This window comes from Bufo gargarizans, chromosome 5 (genome assembly GCF_014858855.1).
Source record: "Bufo gargarizans isolate SCDJY-AF-19 chromosome 5, ASM1485885v1, whole genome shotgun sequence".
NCBI lineage: Eukaryota > Metazoa > Chordata > Amphibia > Anura > Bufonidae > Bufo > Bufo gargarizans.
Window position 1 is genome coordinate 317,286,374 of NC_058084.1, and position 17,451 is coordinate 317,303,824.

General features: G+C 42.4%; 1 protein-coding gene across 5 annotated transcripts in view; it reads left to right on the forward strand.

The window, feature by feature from the left end:
• Positions 1-17,451, forward strand: part of FARS2 (phenylalanyl-tRNA synthetase 2, mitochondrial) — a 394,255-nt gene that overhangs the window by 124,860 nt on the left and 251,944 nt on the right. For all 5 annotated transcript variants that reach the window (XM_044293989.1, XM_044293991.1, XM_044293992.1 and 2 more), the window contains one exon: positions 7,808-8,400. In XM_044293989.1, the coding sequence (XP_044149924.1) occupies positions 7,808-8,400 (593 nt within the window). The remainder of the gene's footprint in view (positions 1-7,807; positions 8,401-17,451) is intronic.

A 17,451-nucleotide genomic window follows, 5' to 3' on the forward strand; every position in this document is an offset into this window, starting at 1 on the left:
CCATTGGCTGCCCCCACCCCGACACCGGATGTTTTCATCTGTGTGCAGGGAGAAGAAGTAGCGGCAGTACAGAGACCAGGAGCGGCGCCGGGAGCTGGCTAAGGGCTCTTTCACACTTGCGTTGTCCGGATCCGTCATGTACTCCATTTGCCGGAATTACACGCCGGATCCGGAAAAACGCAAGTGAACTGAAAGCATTTGAAGACGGATCCGTCTTCAAAATGCGTTTAGTGTTACTATGGCAGCCAGAACGCTATTAAAGTCCTGGTTGCCATAGTAGTAGTGGGGAGCGGGGGAGCAGTATACTCCCGGGGCGCTCCAGAATGACGTCAGAGTGCCCCATGCACATGGATGACGTGTCCATTCGATCACGTCATCCATGCGCGTGGGGCACCCTGACGTCACTCTGGAGCGCCCCGGGAGCCTGCGAGGACTTTAGCTTCCTGGCAGCCATGGTAACCATTTAGAAAAAGCTAAACGTCGGATCCGGCAATGCGCCGAAACGACGTTTAGCTTAAGGACGGATCCGGATTAATGCCTTTCAATAGGCATTAATTCCGGATCCGGCCTTGCGGCAAGTGTTCAGGATTTTTGCCCGGAGCAAAAAGCGCAGCATGCTGCGGTATTTTCGCCGGCCAAAAAACGTTCCGGTCCTGAACTGAAGACATCCTGATGCATCCTGAACGGATTTCTCTCCATTCAGAATGCATGGGGATAATCCTGATCAGGATTTTTCCGGCATAGAGCCCCGACGACGACAACTCTATGCCGGAACAGAACAACCCAAGTGTGAAAGAGCCCTTAGTATATTACCTGTGAGGGGCCCGTCACATGGGGGGATGTTTCAGAAATCGGATAACCCCTTTAATTCTAGTGAAAATAAACATTTTACATGCATTATATGCTCTAATGTATTAGATGATTATACAGTGCTGAGCTTGTGGGTACAACTCTACCCTTAATTAAATTCCCCTCCCCCGTCCCAGAAGCACTAAAAATACACACCCCCCAACACACTCCTCTTCATCAGTTTTCTGTCTCTGTAAACATGTTTGTTTTTTGATTTTTTGCCTACAAGGACTTACAATATGTGAACAATAAAGACGTAACCATATGGGTATGGTTAAGTGCAGCCGTTATTGAAGTGCCATAATTCATATGATACAGAATGTCAGCTCTGTTGACATTATTTAAGTGTAAAACATTTTGTAATCATCTCCTCCAATGTAACTAGTCTTCCAATGCTGTTCTTGGTCTCATTGTGATTAATGGCTCTCCATTCAAGTGAAGAAAACAGCTTCAAATCCTTGAACTATTTTCACAAGCCTTACTTTTCAGCGACAGAGTTGCTAATATCACTGGTGTGTTAGTTAAAGGGCTTATCCTGTGAACTCAAAACACTTTTTAGTCACTTATCTGCTTATCCTGGAACTACATTTCTGTGGGAGGGCAGCAGCTCAAGTGAGACAGTCAAGCGCATCTATTTCCCAGGATGTGTTGCAGTCAGCTCTTGTTGACCCCTTCCTCCCCTGCACAGAAAATGTGCGTGTGTAAAGATTACATTTTTGCATGCACACAACATTTGATTGTGTGTGTCCTGCATCCTCTGAGCACCAAATGCATCCGTTACTGATCATATCTGTGCACACTTTTCAGCGCAAGGTTGTTTTTTTGTATTGTCTATAACAAAAAAAGAAACCACAGCTAGTAGTTTTTTTGTGACACATTGTATGTCATGTTAATGGTAAATTTGAATCAATATGTTTTACATGTGTTTATAAAAAAAACTATCTAAAATTTACCTACATTTTTTTAAAAATGTACTGTTTTCAAAATGTGAATCTCTCCTTTTAAGACAGACAGTGATGCATAAAATAATTAATAATTAACATTCACCATATATAATTTTTTTTGGGATGTTAGGGTACTTTCACACTAGCGTTTTTCTTTTCCGGCGCTAAGTTCCGTTCTAGGGGCTCAAATCCGGAAAAGAACTGATCAGTTTTATCCCCATGCATTCGGAATGGAGAATAATCCATTCAGGATGCATCAGGATGTCTTCAGTTCAGTCTTTTTGACTGATCAGGCTTTTCAGAAAACCGTAGCATGTTGTATTTTTACCACCGGCCAAAAATCCGGAACACTTTGACTGAACGCCAGATCCGGCCTTTTTCCCATTGACTTGCATTAACGCCGAATTCGGCACCGTGTGTTCTGTCAAACCGGATCCGGCTTTTGCATGGTAAACCCGAAAAATGAGAAAAAAAGTTAAAGTCCATAAATGGCGGATGCATTTTTTTCAAAGCATTTTTTCATTGTGATCAAAATCCTGATCAGGATTCAAATGTAATCCGTTTTCACGCGTTTTTCCGGATCCGGCGGGCAGTTCCGGCGACAGAATTGAACGCCAGATTCAAACAACGCTAGTGTGAAAGTAGCCTTAGAAGGTTCAGAATTCTAGAAACAATTTTTTTTAAATTTTCAAGAAAATTTCCAAAATCAACTTTTTCAAGGACTAATTCAGTTCTGAAGTCACTTTGAGGAGTTTACATAATAGAAACTACCCATAAATGACCTCATTTTAGAACCTAGTCCCCTCAAACTATTCAAAACTGATTTTAGAAATATTGTTAACCCTTAAGGTATTCCATAGGAATTGTAATCCATGTTTTGCCTGTAACGCATCAAGGGTTAACAGCAAAACAAACCTCAATATTTATTACCCTGATTCTGCAGTTTACAGAAACACCCCACATGTGGCCGTAAACGGCTGTATGTGCACAAGGCAGCGCGCGCTGAGAAAGCAAGGAGTGCCATATGGTTTCTGGAGGGCAGATTTTGCTGGAATGGTCTTTGGGTGACATTTTGCATTTGAAGAAACCCTGAGGTACCCATACAGTTGAAACCCCCAAAAAGTGACCTTTGACCCAACAGACCTTTCATAGGATTTATAACACTTTCTTTTTTTACAAGAAAATGGTGCTTTAGGCCTAAACTTTCTTTTTCACAAGGGATAACAGGAGAAAATCACTCCAAAATACAATAACACCCCATTTTTGGTTGTAAACTGCTGTTTGTGGTTTTTACACCAGGTCTCCAAAGGGAAGGAGCGGCATCTGGATTTTCTAACATAGAATTTGCTGAAATAGTTTTTAAGAGCCATTGCTTTTTTACTTTTAGGCTCCATTCACACGTCCGCAATTTCGTTCCGCAATTGCGGACCCATTCATTCCTACCGGACACGGAATTGCGGATCCGCCCTTCCGGGTCCGCCCTTCCGTTCTGCAAAAAAATAGAACATCTATTCTTGTCCGCAATTGCGGACAAGAACAGGCATATTCTATTAGTGCCGGCAATGTGTGGTCCGCAAAATGCGGACCGCACATTGCCGCTTTTTGTGTTTTGCGGATCCGTGGCTCCGTGGATCCGCAAAACACGTTGCGGATGTGTGAACGGAGCCTTATGTTGACTTTGCTTTTTGAGGGCTTGTTTTTGCTGGACAAGCTGTAGTTTTTATCGGCAGCATTTGGGGGTAACATGCCTTCTCTATGGGAAGCCCTGCTGTCACTGACAGCGGGTCCCCAACCCAGCAGCTGCAATCTCTGAATGGATGTTCTAAAATGTCCATTCAGAGATAAATCCTGACCCCCAGGACGTTTATCGTCAGTGGGCGGTCGGGAACATGTTAAAGGCTATGACTGCTGGGTGCCACTATGGGAGACATAATTACTGTTGGGGGCCACTTTGGGGGACATTATACCTACTGGGGACATTATGGCTACTGGGGGCCACTATGGAGGACATTATCTATACTGCAAGGGTTGTGATTTAAATTTAAAAAAGCCAATGAAAATAATCTACAGGGTGGGCCATTTATATGGCTACACCTTAATAAAATGGGAATGGTTGGTGATATTAACTTCCTGTTTGTGGCACATTAGTATATGTGAGGGGGGAAACTTTTCAAGATGGGTGGTGACCATGGCGTAACTTTATTCTTTCATGAGTTATTTACAAGTTTCTGACCACTTATAAAATGTGTTCAATGTGCTAGCATTTCTCATGTGCTGTTGCTATCAGTGTGTGAAGAGTGGGAGAAGAGGGTTGCATTGACAATCCAACACAATGGGCAGCACATTGAACACATTTTATAAGTGGTCAGAAACTTATAAATAACTCATGAAAGAATAAAGTTACGTTAAAACCAAGCACACCATTGTTTTTCTTGTGAAATACCCAATAAGTTTGATGTGTCACATGACCATGAGTTGGATTCAAAATGGCCAACTTCAAAATGGCCGCCATGGTCACCACCCATCTTGAAAAGTTTCCCCCCTCACATATACTAATGTGCCACAAACAGGAAGTTAATATAACCAACCATTCCCATTTTATTAAGGTGTATCCATATAAATGGCCCACCCTGTATTTTTAATGGCCGTTAGAAAAATGTATGCAAAATGGCTGTTAAAAATGGCCAGACCACCAGAAAATGGATGCCAAAATGGTTGAAAAATGGTAAATATAGCCGTGTGAATATAGCCTTAGTAGGCATGAAAACCGATTTACATCTAAAGCTGCAGTTGGGGACAAAATAAAGTCCCTTGTCTAAAACCTGTTCAACCGATAAGGCCTCCTGCACACGAATGTGTGTGCCCCGTGGCCGTGCTTGCGCAATGCACGAACACCGACCGTGGGGCAGCCGCAGCGGATCGCGGACCATTCACTTTAATGTGTCCGTGATCTAGCCGTTTCGCAAACAGATAGGACATGTTCTATCATTTTGCGGAACGGAAGTACGGGATGAAACCCCACGGAAGCAGTCTGTAGTGCTTCTGTAGGGTTCCGTTCCGCACCATTCCGCATCTCCGTTTTTGCGGACCCATTCATATGAATGGGTCGGCATCCGTGATGCGGAATGCCCACGGAACGGAGCTCGTGTATTGCGGATCCTCAAATTTGGTCCGCAATACGGCAATGGGCAGCACACATTCGTGTGCAGGAGGCCTAAGATAGTAGGAGACATGTAAACATAATTATACAATTCATCCAGTGTTGGCTTTAATGTTTCTTTTGACAACTCAGATAATGCTTGTATATGCCTCCTTGATTTACACTTCCCCCCGTTCATGTTTTTGGAGGTGGAAGTTACATCTTTACATTTTTTTGATGATGGTATCATGACTTCGGGAACTATTGTAATCTCCCTCAGAAATGTCAGCGTTAGTATCTGAATTGCCCCCCTCTGATGATGTAAAACCAACTTGTGGCTTTTCACTCTGACGTTTCTTTTTAAGAATAGATTTTGGAGTGTTCTTGTAATTTTTTCTCCTCCTCAAGTTATACACAGTATTGCCTCTATAATCCATAATATCTTGTTCATATTTTCTTATTTTTTATTTCCATTATAGATTATTCCAATTTGTTGAGATTATTGCTTATTTTACTTTCCAGTTCTTTATTAACATTGAGGTCCGAAAATCCTTTTAAAGAAATTGCCTCCTGTTGTATCTCCTTTTTTTTTTTCTACTTCATTCAACTTCTGTTCTTGATTACCAATTATCAAGTTCATTAAGTCCAGGGAACATTTAGAGAGAATGTTGCTCCTTTCCATCATAAATTCAGCTGAATTCATTTACTTTTTTAATGATTTTTCAATAAAGAATATGGATTTTTTATGAACAAGTGCGGAAGCTGCAACTGCTTTTTTATGGATTATCTTGCACAAGCCGGCAAGTGACTTCAGCAGTGTGAATTTATATGGACTGCACAGATTGGATTCATTATAGAAGCACTAGTTAGCTCCATTGTTTGAATGTAAATTCTATGAAACGTCTGTGGGGTTTAAGTGCGCACTGTACCCCTTGAAGTATTCCTTGGGAGTGTAGTTTCCAAAATGGGGTCACTTCTTGGAGTTTTCTACTGTAGGAGTACCTTAAAATCTCTTCAATTGCGACATAGAACCTAAAAGCCATTTCAACGAAATCTGGCCTTCTAAATCCATATGGTGCTCATTCCCCTACAGGTCCCGTGGTGTACCCACTCGCCTCATCCACTTGTTCGCGCATCCCGGCTTGTCTTCTTTCTTCTTCTTTGAGGACCTTGGAGAAAAGGACCTTTGGTGACATCACTGCGCTTATCACATGGTCCATCACCATGGTCCATCCCTAATTTACTTGGGATTCTGTATTAAAAATGCTATTATTTTTCCTTATAACCATGTTATAAGGGAAAATAATAAAATTTACACAACACCGATCCCAAACCCAAACTTCTGTGAAGAAGTCCGGGTTCAGGTCTGGGTACTAAAATGCAGATTTTTCTCACGCGCGTGCAAAACACATTAAAACGCTTTGCACTCGCACGGAAAAATCCAGCATTTTCCCATAACGCACCCACATCCTATCCGGCCCTTACACGCGACGCCCATGTGAAAGAGGCCTAAAGGGTTAACAAAGTTTGTAAAATCAGTTTTGAATCATTTGAGTGGCGGTGTCTAAAATGTGATAATTCATGGATAATTTCTAATATGTAAGTCCCTGAAAATGATTTCAAAACTGAATTGGTCCTTAGACAAGTTGGTATTGAAGGGGTGAAACCAAAAAGTTTAAATGCATTCACAAAACATTGTTACAATAGTCTTCTGGCTTGTCCAGGTGATCCTTAGCAAACTGCAGACAGGCAGCAATGTTTTCTTTGGAGAGCAGCAGCTTTCTCCTTGCAGTCCTGCCATGCACAGCATTGTTGTTCAGTGTCCTTCTGATTAGTCAATAACATTTACCCTGGGTTCACATCTGAGCGTTCGCGATGGAGCGCTCTGTATGCGCGATTGTACCGGCGTTTGCTATCGCGCATACAGAGACAAGCGAACGCCCATTGTCGCGCGTTCCCGAAAGTCTATGTACGGGAACGCGCGACAAGACTCCCCAAAGAAGCTCATGTACTTCTTGGGGCGTCTGGTGTTTTACAGCGCGATCATACGCGCTGTAAAACGCCCAGGTGAGAACCATTCCCATAGGGAATCATTGGTTTCTCCATGTTGAGCGTTTTACAGGGCGTAGGAACGCGCTGAAAAAAACGCTCAGGTGTGAACCCAGCCTTACTGATCTGAGAAAAGCCTTTAGTTGCTTAGAGGTTACCTTGGGTTCCTTTGTGACCTCTTGGCCTATTACACACCTTGCTCTTGGTGTGTTCTTTGTTGATGAACCACTCCTGGGGAGGGTAATAATGGTCTTGAATTTCATTCATTTGTTCACAATCTGTCTGACTATAGATTAGTTGAATCTGAACTCTTTAAAGATGGTTTTGTAACCTTTTCCATCCTGATGATCATCAGCAACTCTTCTTTTGAGGTCCTTTGAAATTTCAGGCTTTGATAGATCCCTGTTCTTTAAATAAAAATGTAATTTCACCTTCATATTGTCTGCTAATCCTAAAGGTTCACATAGTTTTGCCACTCACAAATATGATAGTTGATCATTTTCCTCAGTCAGTGACGAAGTCTAATATTTTTGACTCATCTGTTTGATTTGTTTAGCTTGATGTAGTTTTAGGACTGAAAAGCTGATGTAGATATAGGTCAAATATGTGCAGAAATACAGAAATTTCTGAAGGGTTTACAAACTTTCATACACCACTGTATGTAAGTATGTTTGTACTGTATACATACATGCACACACACACACACATTATTTCTTATATTTGTGTGTTCTTACAGCAAGAAATTTAATGTTTGTGGTTTTTTTTTTTGTTAGGCACATTTTAAGATAAAATGACTTCTGAATTTAATTTTTCTGTTTTCCCATAGGGCCTTCCAAATCTACATTTCTTCACTCTTCAGAAACTTCAGGTTTTCTAAGAATGTGGATGAGTAGGATAAAACATGGATGCTTACGAACCATAACTTCTAAAACTTCTACAACAGACGTCTGCAGCCAAGTCGAACTACTTGGTAGACAGTTCCCTCGAGATGATTACACTAATGTCACAAGTAAAATCTTATCCTTGGTTGGGAAGAACCTGCACAACCAGAAGTACCATCCATTGTGGCTCATAAAAGAGAGGATCAAGGAGCACTTTTATAGAGAATTTGTAGGCCGATTTGGTAACCCTCTGTTTTCTGTTTATGATAATCTCAGTCCGGTTGTTACCACAGAACAAAATTTCGACAAATTACTTATTCCATTGGATCATCCTAGTAGAAGAAAAGGTGACAATTACTATTTGAACAAGACACACATGCTGCGTGCTCACACCTCAGCCCATCAGTGGGATTTGATGCACTCTGGACTGGATGCATTTCTTGTGGTGGGGGATGTCTACAGACGTGACGAGATTGACAAGTCTCATTACCCAGTCTTTCATCAAATGGAAGGTGTCTGTCTTTTCTCAAACCATGAGGTAAACAGTATATAGTAAATAATGTCATCATTAAAACATACTAAGTAACCACCAAAGAATGTTCATCATAGGAAGTGTAGAGAATTCTGGGACCAGTAGTGTGCATTGTCCAGCTGGCATTGGCACTGACAGGCAGTTAATTGATTTTCATTGAGTTTAACTTTCTTCTTCAGTGCTGGTTGTGAGTGTAGTAGAAGTCCATATATCTGATGGGGGCACAACCTTTTCCGATCCCATACTATGGCCATAGGGACTATACTGTAAGATTACACGTCTCCCAAGTGCCACAAAAATGGTTAAAGGCTATGTACACTTTTGTTGGCATTTTTTTTTTTATTATTGCATTGTACTTATTTTGAACTGAAAATCATTTTTAATTGATTATTATTAAAAAGTATTGAGCCGTTTTCCCTCCACAGCTTTGAGTTTATCTAGTAGCTGGTTCTGAATTTTCTCCCTGCTCTGTCAGGCAGGCTGCTGACAGGCTCCTTATCTCTAATCTCTGACCTTATAAACACTCATTATAGCTCAGTCCTTATCTTACTGATAAGAATGTGACTTAAATAAGTATTTATGACCTCTTAGTAATTTAGAGATAAGTGTTATTAGATGACCGGAAATTATTATTGTAATGGGAGTTTTCTTACACATAATGTACTGGTACTATTTAATTGCTGTTGCTGAATTGTACCATGAGCTTATTTTAAGCATCCAACTCATTTATTTTTACTTCTTCCGTTTTTAAGGGCTACAGATGGTCGGTTACTTTTAAAGAAAGTCTTTTAGCAGTTATGAATGCACAAAACTGCTGACAGAGCTGTTGGGAAATCAGGTCAAACACATTTTTTGCTGAGCTTTTCATATCAGGAGCAGTGTTAATATGAACGTTTATTCTGCCCTAGAGGTGGAGCTTCACAGTGAAGTGCTCTCTGCAGTAAGCTGCTTCACAGTTCTTCTCTTCTTTGAGAGACAGCTGTAGCATCTAACCAGCTGTTACTTAAAGCAGAGAGCACTTCATAGTGAAGCTCCACTTCCTGGGCACTTGCTGGGAGAATTCAAGTTCATATTCACACTTCCCTGGAAAATAAATGTTCCACAAAAGTTATGGATGTCCTGCTGTCCCCTTCCCCTACCTAGCACTGTCAGCAGCTTAGCATGTTCAAAACTGCTGACAGACTCCCTTTAAGTAGTTACTGACACTAAGCTTTAATACATATTTCTGGTTTTGGATAAATCCCTTCGATAAGCCCCATTGGATATCAGGGTCCATACTCTTCCCTATCCGAGCAGTGTCTTTGCCACACAATGTGAGTGTACCTTCCCAATATATCTCAGATAATGTGAATGCTTAATATCTTTTCTAGAACATTGTGTTTAGGTTTTTACATTGTAATTAAATTTGCTTAGCGCAGCAGGGAAAGGGGAATAAAGCAAGAACTAAATGTTCAGAGAGTTAATAACAATTGAGCAGTCTTTTTTCCTGATCTGATTTGTGTCGGCTAAAACTGAGACAGGTACAAGTAGGTAATGATCAGGATGCTTGACTGCTAATGCATAGAAGCAGTGTTGGTTTTCCTTCTTCCCCCCGGACCAATTTAAATAGATACCTGAAGGGAAGATGAGACCAAAAAGGAGCAATGATTGTCATGTCAGATTTGCCATGCTTCGTTGCCTGCCAGAAAGGTGGCAGCACAAGGGTCCCATATCCAGCGCCATAAATTGCTGAAATGGTTTGTGTCATACTATACTTTTTCATCTTTGTTTCAGTTCTCCAGCAGTGAGTTTCTCTATGCTCTTGAGATCTTTGCATGACTTCTTGATGAACCAAAAATGCATATGGCTTATACTGCAGAATTATGTCCTTAAAGGGGTTCACTGAGTGTATTGTCATGGATTCATGATTGGGAAATTTTTTATTTAATATGACTTAGGTGCAAAGAGAGTTTACTAAACTATGATAAAAGATAGATATACAAACATAAAGAAAAGTAACAGTTAGGGGTAGGCGATATAAACTATATACAATATTATCGACATAAATTCGGGCAACAATCCAGATTTTAGCTATATCGCCATATTGCGATAGTTAACCACGGAGGGGTAGTGAATCGAAGAAGCTTCTCACTCACCGCTCTGTGGCCTCCCGACTCTTCACCGCGCTGCACTGGCCAGGGCCTTGCGTTCACACACTGTGTGACGTCAGATCCCTCCCAGTGCATGAGTGCATGCTGGGAAGAAGACGTGGTCCGTCTTCTGCAGACTCTATCAGCCAGCCGCGCACCCTGCAGGAAAGGTAAGTATATTAGCGTGGGCCCGAATCTACCAGGGGGTGGGGGGGGGGGGGTGGATGGCTATGGCATGGGGCTGATGGCGCTGGCTGGGGGACATGGATGATGGCAATGGCATGGGGCTGATGGCGCTGGCTGGGGGACATGATGATGGTGGCAATGGCATGGGACTGATGACGATGGCTGTGGGACATGATGATGGTGGCAATGGCATGGGGTTGATGGCGCTGGCTGGTGGAGATGGATGATGGAAAATGGCAATGGCATGGGGCTGATGGCGTTTTGTAATTTGTATCCATACAGAAGAAAATAATATATTGTGATACAGATGTAGCAGGGGTAACACACACACTCTTAACTCAAATGTCATAAATCATATCGTTATCTTGAAACAAAAGCCATTGAAAAGCAATTGCTTAACGTATTTAGTTTAGATAACATACCTCATAAAGCATGTGTGTTAACCCTGCTACATCCGTATATCGTTATATCACACATGCTTCAAATTATATAGCGATATAGATTTTAGGCCATATCACCCAGCCCTAGTAACAGTCACCAAAGTCGTGCGAACAAATGAGCGAGCTCCACTTTGACCAGCGCCCAACATGGCACTCGGCTGACACCCGTATGATACAAGAGAGATGATGGTAGCAAGACATCTTACCCCGATGTTCCGTATCTAAGTGCTTTCTAGTCTCCTGGCCCCTCCTAGCCCTACCTAAAGTTCATACTGTATACTTCATACTGCAGGAATGCAGCCAGGTATCAGACATCACTACTTTACAAGAAATTAAAGGGGAAGGACCAATTAAAACCTTGCTTTAACTTTGCTTTTCTGAAAATCCTAGTCTTCAGACCATGTAGAGAACAGATAGATCATTGCCAATGTACTTATTGTCCTTTGTGCCCTTGCTCGGGCCCTGACAGCCTGTGTTCCTGAGTCTTCCTATTGAGCTGCATAATATAAATTCAAAGAGGGTGATTTATCAATACTGGTATAAAGAAAAGCTTTTTCATTTTCCAGAGGGGCTCTGATTGGTTGTTATGGGCAACTAAGGCAGTTTTCCTCTACACCAGTTTTGATAAATCTCCCCCAATGTCTCTCGGCCTGCTGGAGATAACAGATGACCTATCTCCAGCAGTCCCATAGAGTTTGAATGGAGCAGTATTGTGCATTATCCGTTACTGTGCTAATGTAGATAATGGAGAACTGGACACTGTCAAACTGGCTTCTGAGGGTAGCTAACTAGTAATTTAGGTCTACAGTGTCTTATCTATCAGTATGTACTTTCTTTGATGCCTTATATCAGGCATGCTCAACCTGCGGCCCTCCAGCTGTTGCAAAACTACAACTTCCATCATTCCCTGACAGCCTACAGTTATCATCCTACAGAAGGGTATCGTGGGAGTTGTAGTTTTACAACAGCTGGAGGGCCGCAGGTTGAGCATCCCTACCTTATACTATTCATTCACACGACCATATGAATTGGTCTGCATTTTTGCGGAACGGGTGTGGACCCATTCATTTAAATGGGTCCGCAAAAAAGATAGACCATGTGCTATTCTTGTCTGCAATCGCGGACAAGAATAGGCATTTTCTATATAGCACCGACCCTGTGCGTTCCACAAAATGGGAACGCACACGGCCAGTATCCGTGTTTTGCGGATCTGCAATTCGCAGTCCACAAAGCACAGCGCGGTCGTGTGAATGGACCGTAAGATAGATACTGCAAATTAGATCACAGGGTCACATTCTTTTCCTCTTTGGTTAGCGGTAACACCCATGTACCATTTTATGTAATGCCATAAGCCACACTGTGCTTGCAGTATCTGTTTACCATATGCACTGGGAAAGCTCAGTGTCAGTAGCGTCCCTTTCACCCAACAGATGCCAGAGTGCGGTGTAATACCTTTTTTCGACTGTATGGAATAGAGTGGTCGATTATAATATTCCGTACAGATACATTGTGTAAAAACAACATATAAAGCGCAATATACTTTATTAATATGGGAGCCTATGAGCAACGGATACCTCTATGCCTATACAGCAGCATACAGTACATCAGAGGTATACAGTGGGAAATTCCCTGACATATACTGTACTTGCAGTGTGTACAGTGTCGGGGAACTGCTTTACGCCATCATGTCTTGGTGTATTCCTGGTGTATACATGTTTTGTGAGTGGCACTGGTGCCACCTGCTGGACCGAACTGCCCTTCACTGACAGATTTTTACATATTACATTTTCCTGCCGTTTTTGTACTGGACTGGTTCTGTCAGATCAGCACATTCTCATGTCAGAAAATCATGGAGAATAAAACCATTGTAATCAGAATCTGCTAGTTCTCTCTGTGGCCACAGAACCCTGCTGCGACCTCTACTATTCTCAGATCTTACAGTAGAGGTGTATTATACTGTATATGTAGTTATTACCGTATTTCAATTTTCCCATATATATTATTTCATACTAGATAATGAACTAGAGCTTTCAGACGCTTCCAATCTGTGTCAGCTCCTTTTTTTTATTCTCTTCTGAAAGGAATGTTATGTTCTTTCCAACATGTAAATTTTCAGGAATAAAAGAACCCTCTACATAAATATTTAAAAAGTTCTGTTTTCACGAAACCTTCTGTTCACATGAAAAAAACTAGACTTAAAGAGGTATTCTGGTTTTTATTATTTTAGGGTACTTTCAAACTAGCGTTATTCTTTTCCGGTATTGAAATCCGGTAAAGGGTCTCAATACTGGAAAAAAAGTCTCAGTTTTGTCCTAATGCATTCTGAATGGAAAGCAATCCATTCAGTATGCTTCAGGATGTCTTCCGTTCCGTCCCTTGTACGGTATTTTATCGGACAAAAGACCGCAGCTTGCTACAGTATTTTCTCCGGCCAAAATCCCAGAACAATACCGCACTTGCCGGATCCAGCATTAATTTCCAGATAGATGTATTAATGCCTGATCCGGTACCAAGTGTTCCGGAAATTGCCGCATCGCCAGATCCGGTTTTCCGGTCTATGCATGTGCCGGGAAATAGGAGGAGTTCGTTTCTCTTTTGATCTTTGAATTTTTTTTTATACCGGATCTGCTATTCTGGATGATACCGGATGAGACGGATCCGGTATATTACCGGATCCATCTAACTGATCCGTAAAAGAAAGCTATCCGTTTGTATACAGATTGCCGGCTGCCTTTCTGTAGGTGATGTTTTCATATTGTTAACCCCTTAAGGACCCAGGACGAGAATGCTCGTCCTAAATGTCCGGTACTTTGTGCCCCAGGACGAGCATTCTTGTCCTGCGGTCCTTCTCTTCCCCCACGATCAGCGGCAGGGATCCGGCTGTTACTGACAGACGGATCCTTGCTGCATCCACCAGCATCGGTGATAACGCTGATGCCGGTGGATTAACCCCTCATATGTCGCGGACAGCGCTGACAGCGGCATATGGGAGGTTTGCGCTCTCTCTCCTCATCTATCGGTTCCCCGCACTGCGGTGGCAGGGACCCGATGGTTGGCATGGCAGCCCCAAGTCATTCAAAGGCCTTGGGGCCCGGCATGTACGGAGGCCTATGAGGCCCAGTCCCCAGGCTGGGTCTCATAGGCAAACTATCAGTGTACTACACTGTGTAATACACTGATAGTCAATGCCGTACTATACAGATGTATTGTGCTGCATTGAAACAGGGATCAGACCCTGTAATGTTGAAGTCCCATAGTGGGACAAAAAAATAAATAAATAACAAAAGTGAAATAAAAGTGTTTTTAACAATAAAAAGAGACATGAAAAAAAAAAAACATCACCACTCTAAGGGTACTTTCACACTTGCGGCAGGACGGATCCGACAAGCTGTTCACCATGTCGTATCCGTCCTGCGGCTATTTCGCCGTGCCCGCGGACCGCCACTCCGTCCCCATTGACTATAATAGGGGCGGAGCTCCGGCGCAGCACGGAGAAAGCCCGCCGGACTAAAATTACTGCATGCCAGGCTTTTTAGTCCGGCGGCTTTCTCCTTGCAGCGCCGGAGCTCCGCCCCGTCCCCATTATAGTCAATGGGGACGGAGCGGCGGTTCGCGGGCACGACGAAATAGCGGCAGGACGGATCCGACATGGTGAACAGCTTGTCGGATCCGTCCTGCCGCAAGTGTGAAAGTAGCCTAAGACAATCGCCCAAAAAATAAAAAAGATATGGCTTTCAGAATATGGAGACATAAAAACATAATTTTTTTTGTTTAAAAAATGCTTTTATTGTTTTAAATCAAAATATATTTTTAAAAAAATGACATATTAGGTATTGCCGCGTCCGTAACAACCTGCTCTATAAAAATATTACATGACCTAACCCGCCTGGTCAACATCGTAAAAAATAAAAACTGTGCTAAAAAAGCACACCTTTCATCACAAAAAGTGTAATACCAAGTGATCAAAAAGTCATGTGTACCCAAAAATAATACTAATTAAACCGTCATCTCATCCCACAAAAAATAAGACCCTAAGACAATTGCCTAAAAAATAAAAAAGATATGGCTTTCAGAAAATAGAAAATTAAATTTAAATTATAGAATGGTTTACACCTTGTCTAGATCAATATTCAGACCTTCCTTTTTGAGTCACTTTTCTTACAAACTTTAACCCTTTTGAGTTCCTGGCTCTGAAAGTGGTGATACGCAATGATTTGTGACCTCTTTCCTTATATTTCTAATGTGTTAATTTATTAAAATTTCTATGGTAATTTCCTCCCTGTGCATCCAACATATCTTTTCTGCCCTTCTAAGCACCATCAGTGGCTTCCCTGGTAGGGGTCTTTCCAAAACCGCATCTGGTTTTAATATGTATCATCATTTTGGAAATCATTTTTGGACTATTTTTAATGCCTACTATTAGTGATGAGCGAAGTTATGAAAAATTTGATTTGTCTGCTTTGCCGAATTTCGCAAAGAAATTCGATTTGTTCCGAATCGCATAGTCACGATTCGCATTCCTTTATAAGTAACGGACGCAAAAACTAGGAACGGCAATCGTGCTGCCGCCGCCATTGAACTCCTCAGATGCCCCGTTCATCGCTGATCGCGATATCTGATGTTAAAATTGAGGCCTTTCACGGGTTAATCAGGGTTTAAAAAAATGTATATATACACTCACCTAAAGAATTATTAGGAACACCATACTAATACGGTGTTGGACCCCCCTTTGCCTTCAGAACTGCCTTAATTCTACGTGGCATTGATTCAACAAGGTGCTGATAGCATTCTTTAGAAATGTTGGCCCATATTGATAGGATAGCATCTTGTAGTCGATGGAGATTTGAGGGATGCACATCCAGGGCACGAAGCTCCCGTTCCACCACATCCCAAAGATGCTCTATTGGGTTGAGATCTGGTGACTGTGGGGGCCATTTTAGTACAGTGAACTCATTGTCATGTTCAAGAAACCAATTTGAAATGATTTGAGCTTTGTGACATGGTGCATTATCCTGCTGGAAGTAGCCATCAGAGGATGGGTACATGGTGGTCATGAAGGGATGGACATGGTCAGAAACAATGCTCAGGTAGCCCGTGGCATTTAAACGATGGCCAATTAGCACTAAGGGGCCTAAAGTGTGCCCAGAAAACATCCCCCACACCATTACACCACCACCACCAGCCTGCACAGTGGTAACAAGGCATGATGGATACATGTTCTTATTCTGTTTACACCAAATTCGGACTCTACCATTTGAATGTCTCAACAGAAATCGAGACTCATCAGACTAGGCAACATTTTTCCGGTCTTCAACAGTCCAATTTTGGTGAGCTCGTGCAAATTGTAGCCTCTGTGCTGTTCTTTTCAAATTGAATTCCTGCACTGTATTATTATATCTTCTTTCACTATGTTGTTACCAATGTATTGTTCTCTGCTGCCATCTGCTGGCCGGAATTCATATGCTGCACGCCTTGTTCCTTGTCTATAAAGTTTTTCTTTCTGGGCGTGGTTTTAGCAGCCTTGGTTCTTGTCACTTCCTGTAGCCATTTTAAGTGCTGCACTCCTTGTGACTAGAGACTCACACCTTGGCTTGTGAAGGCATCAGTTTTTGATCAGCAGTTGCCTCAGCAGTTAGCCTCAGGAAGACATCCACATCACAGCATCTACTGCATTCCTGTATTGCATCACTGAATGTCGCTGTTTTGGATCAAATAAACCCACGTTTGATTGCATCCTCATGTCTATGTCTGGATCCATCTAACCTGAGCATCTGCCGGTCCGGTCTGCTCCACTGCTTGGATACGAAGGTAGGACAGTCACAAGGTCATTATCAGTTACACCTTCATTCGCCTTCATGTGGGGACAGAACAGTCAAAAACTGCCTTAAAGCCTTATCCCCCAGTAAATACCCGTCTCAAGTCCAATGCCCGGCTACAGGTTCCCTCAGAGCCCAGTGCCACACTCAGGAACCTCCCCTGCAACAGGCCCACTCGCAGCAAATCTGCCCGGCAACAGTGCACGTCCCATAAGCCCAAGGGGAAGCACGGCGTGTCCGCAGTAGATATACTCTTGCCTGGAAGTCCTCCACTACTTGCCAAGCTACTTTCTACATCCTATATTAACCCCTGCTCGCATAATATAGGAACTGTTCACGCACGCGGGGCCTCCCTCAAACCGAAACCCCGCAATTCACTCAAAATACTTTAGGAACCTCATCGGGGTGCCTCATCTGAGCCGCACTGCAATTTTCAGCCCCCAATTCGAAAGTTCATTTTCTTAAAGAGACAGCGCACCTTAAATC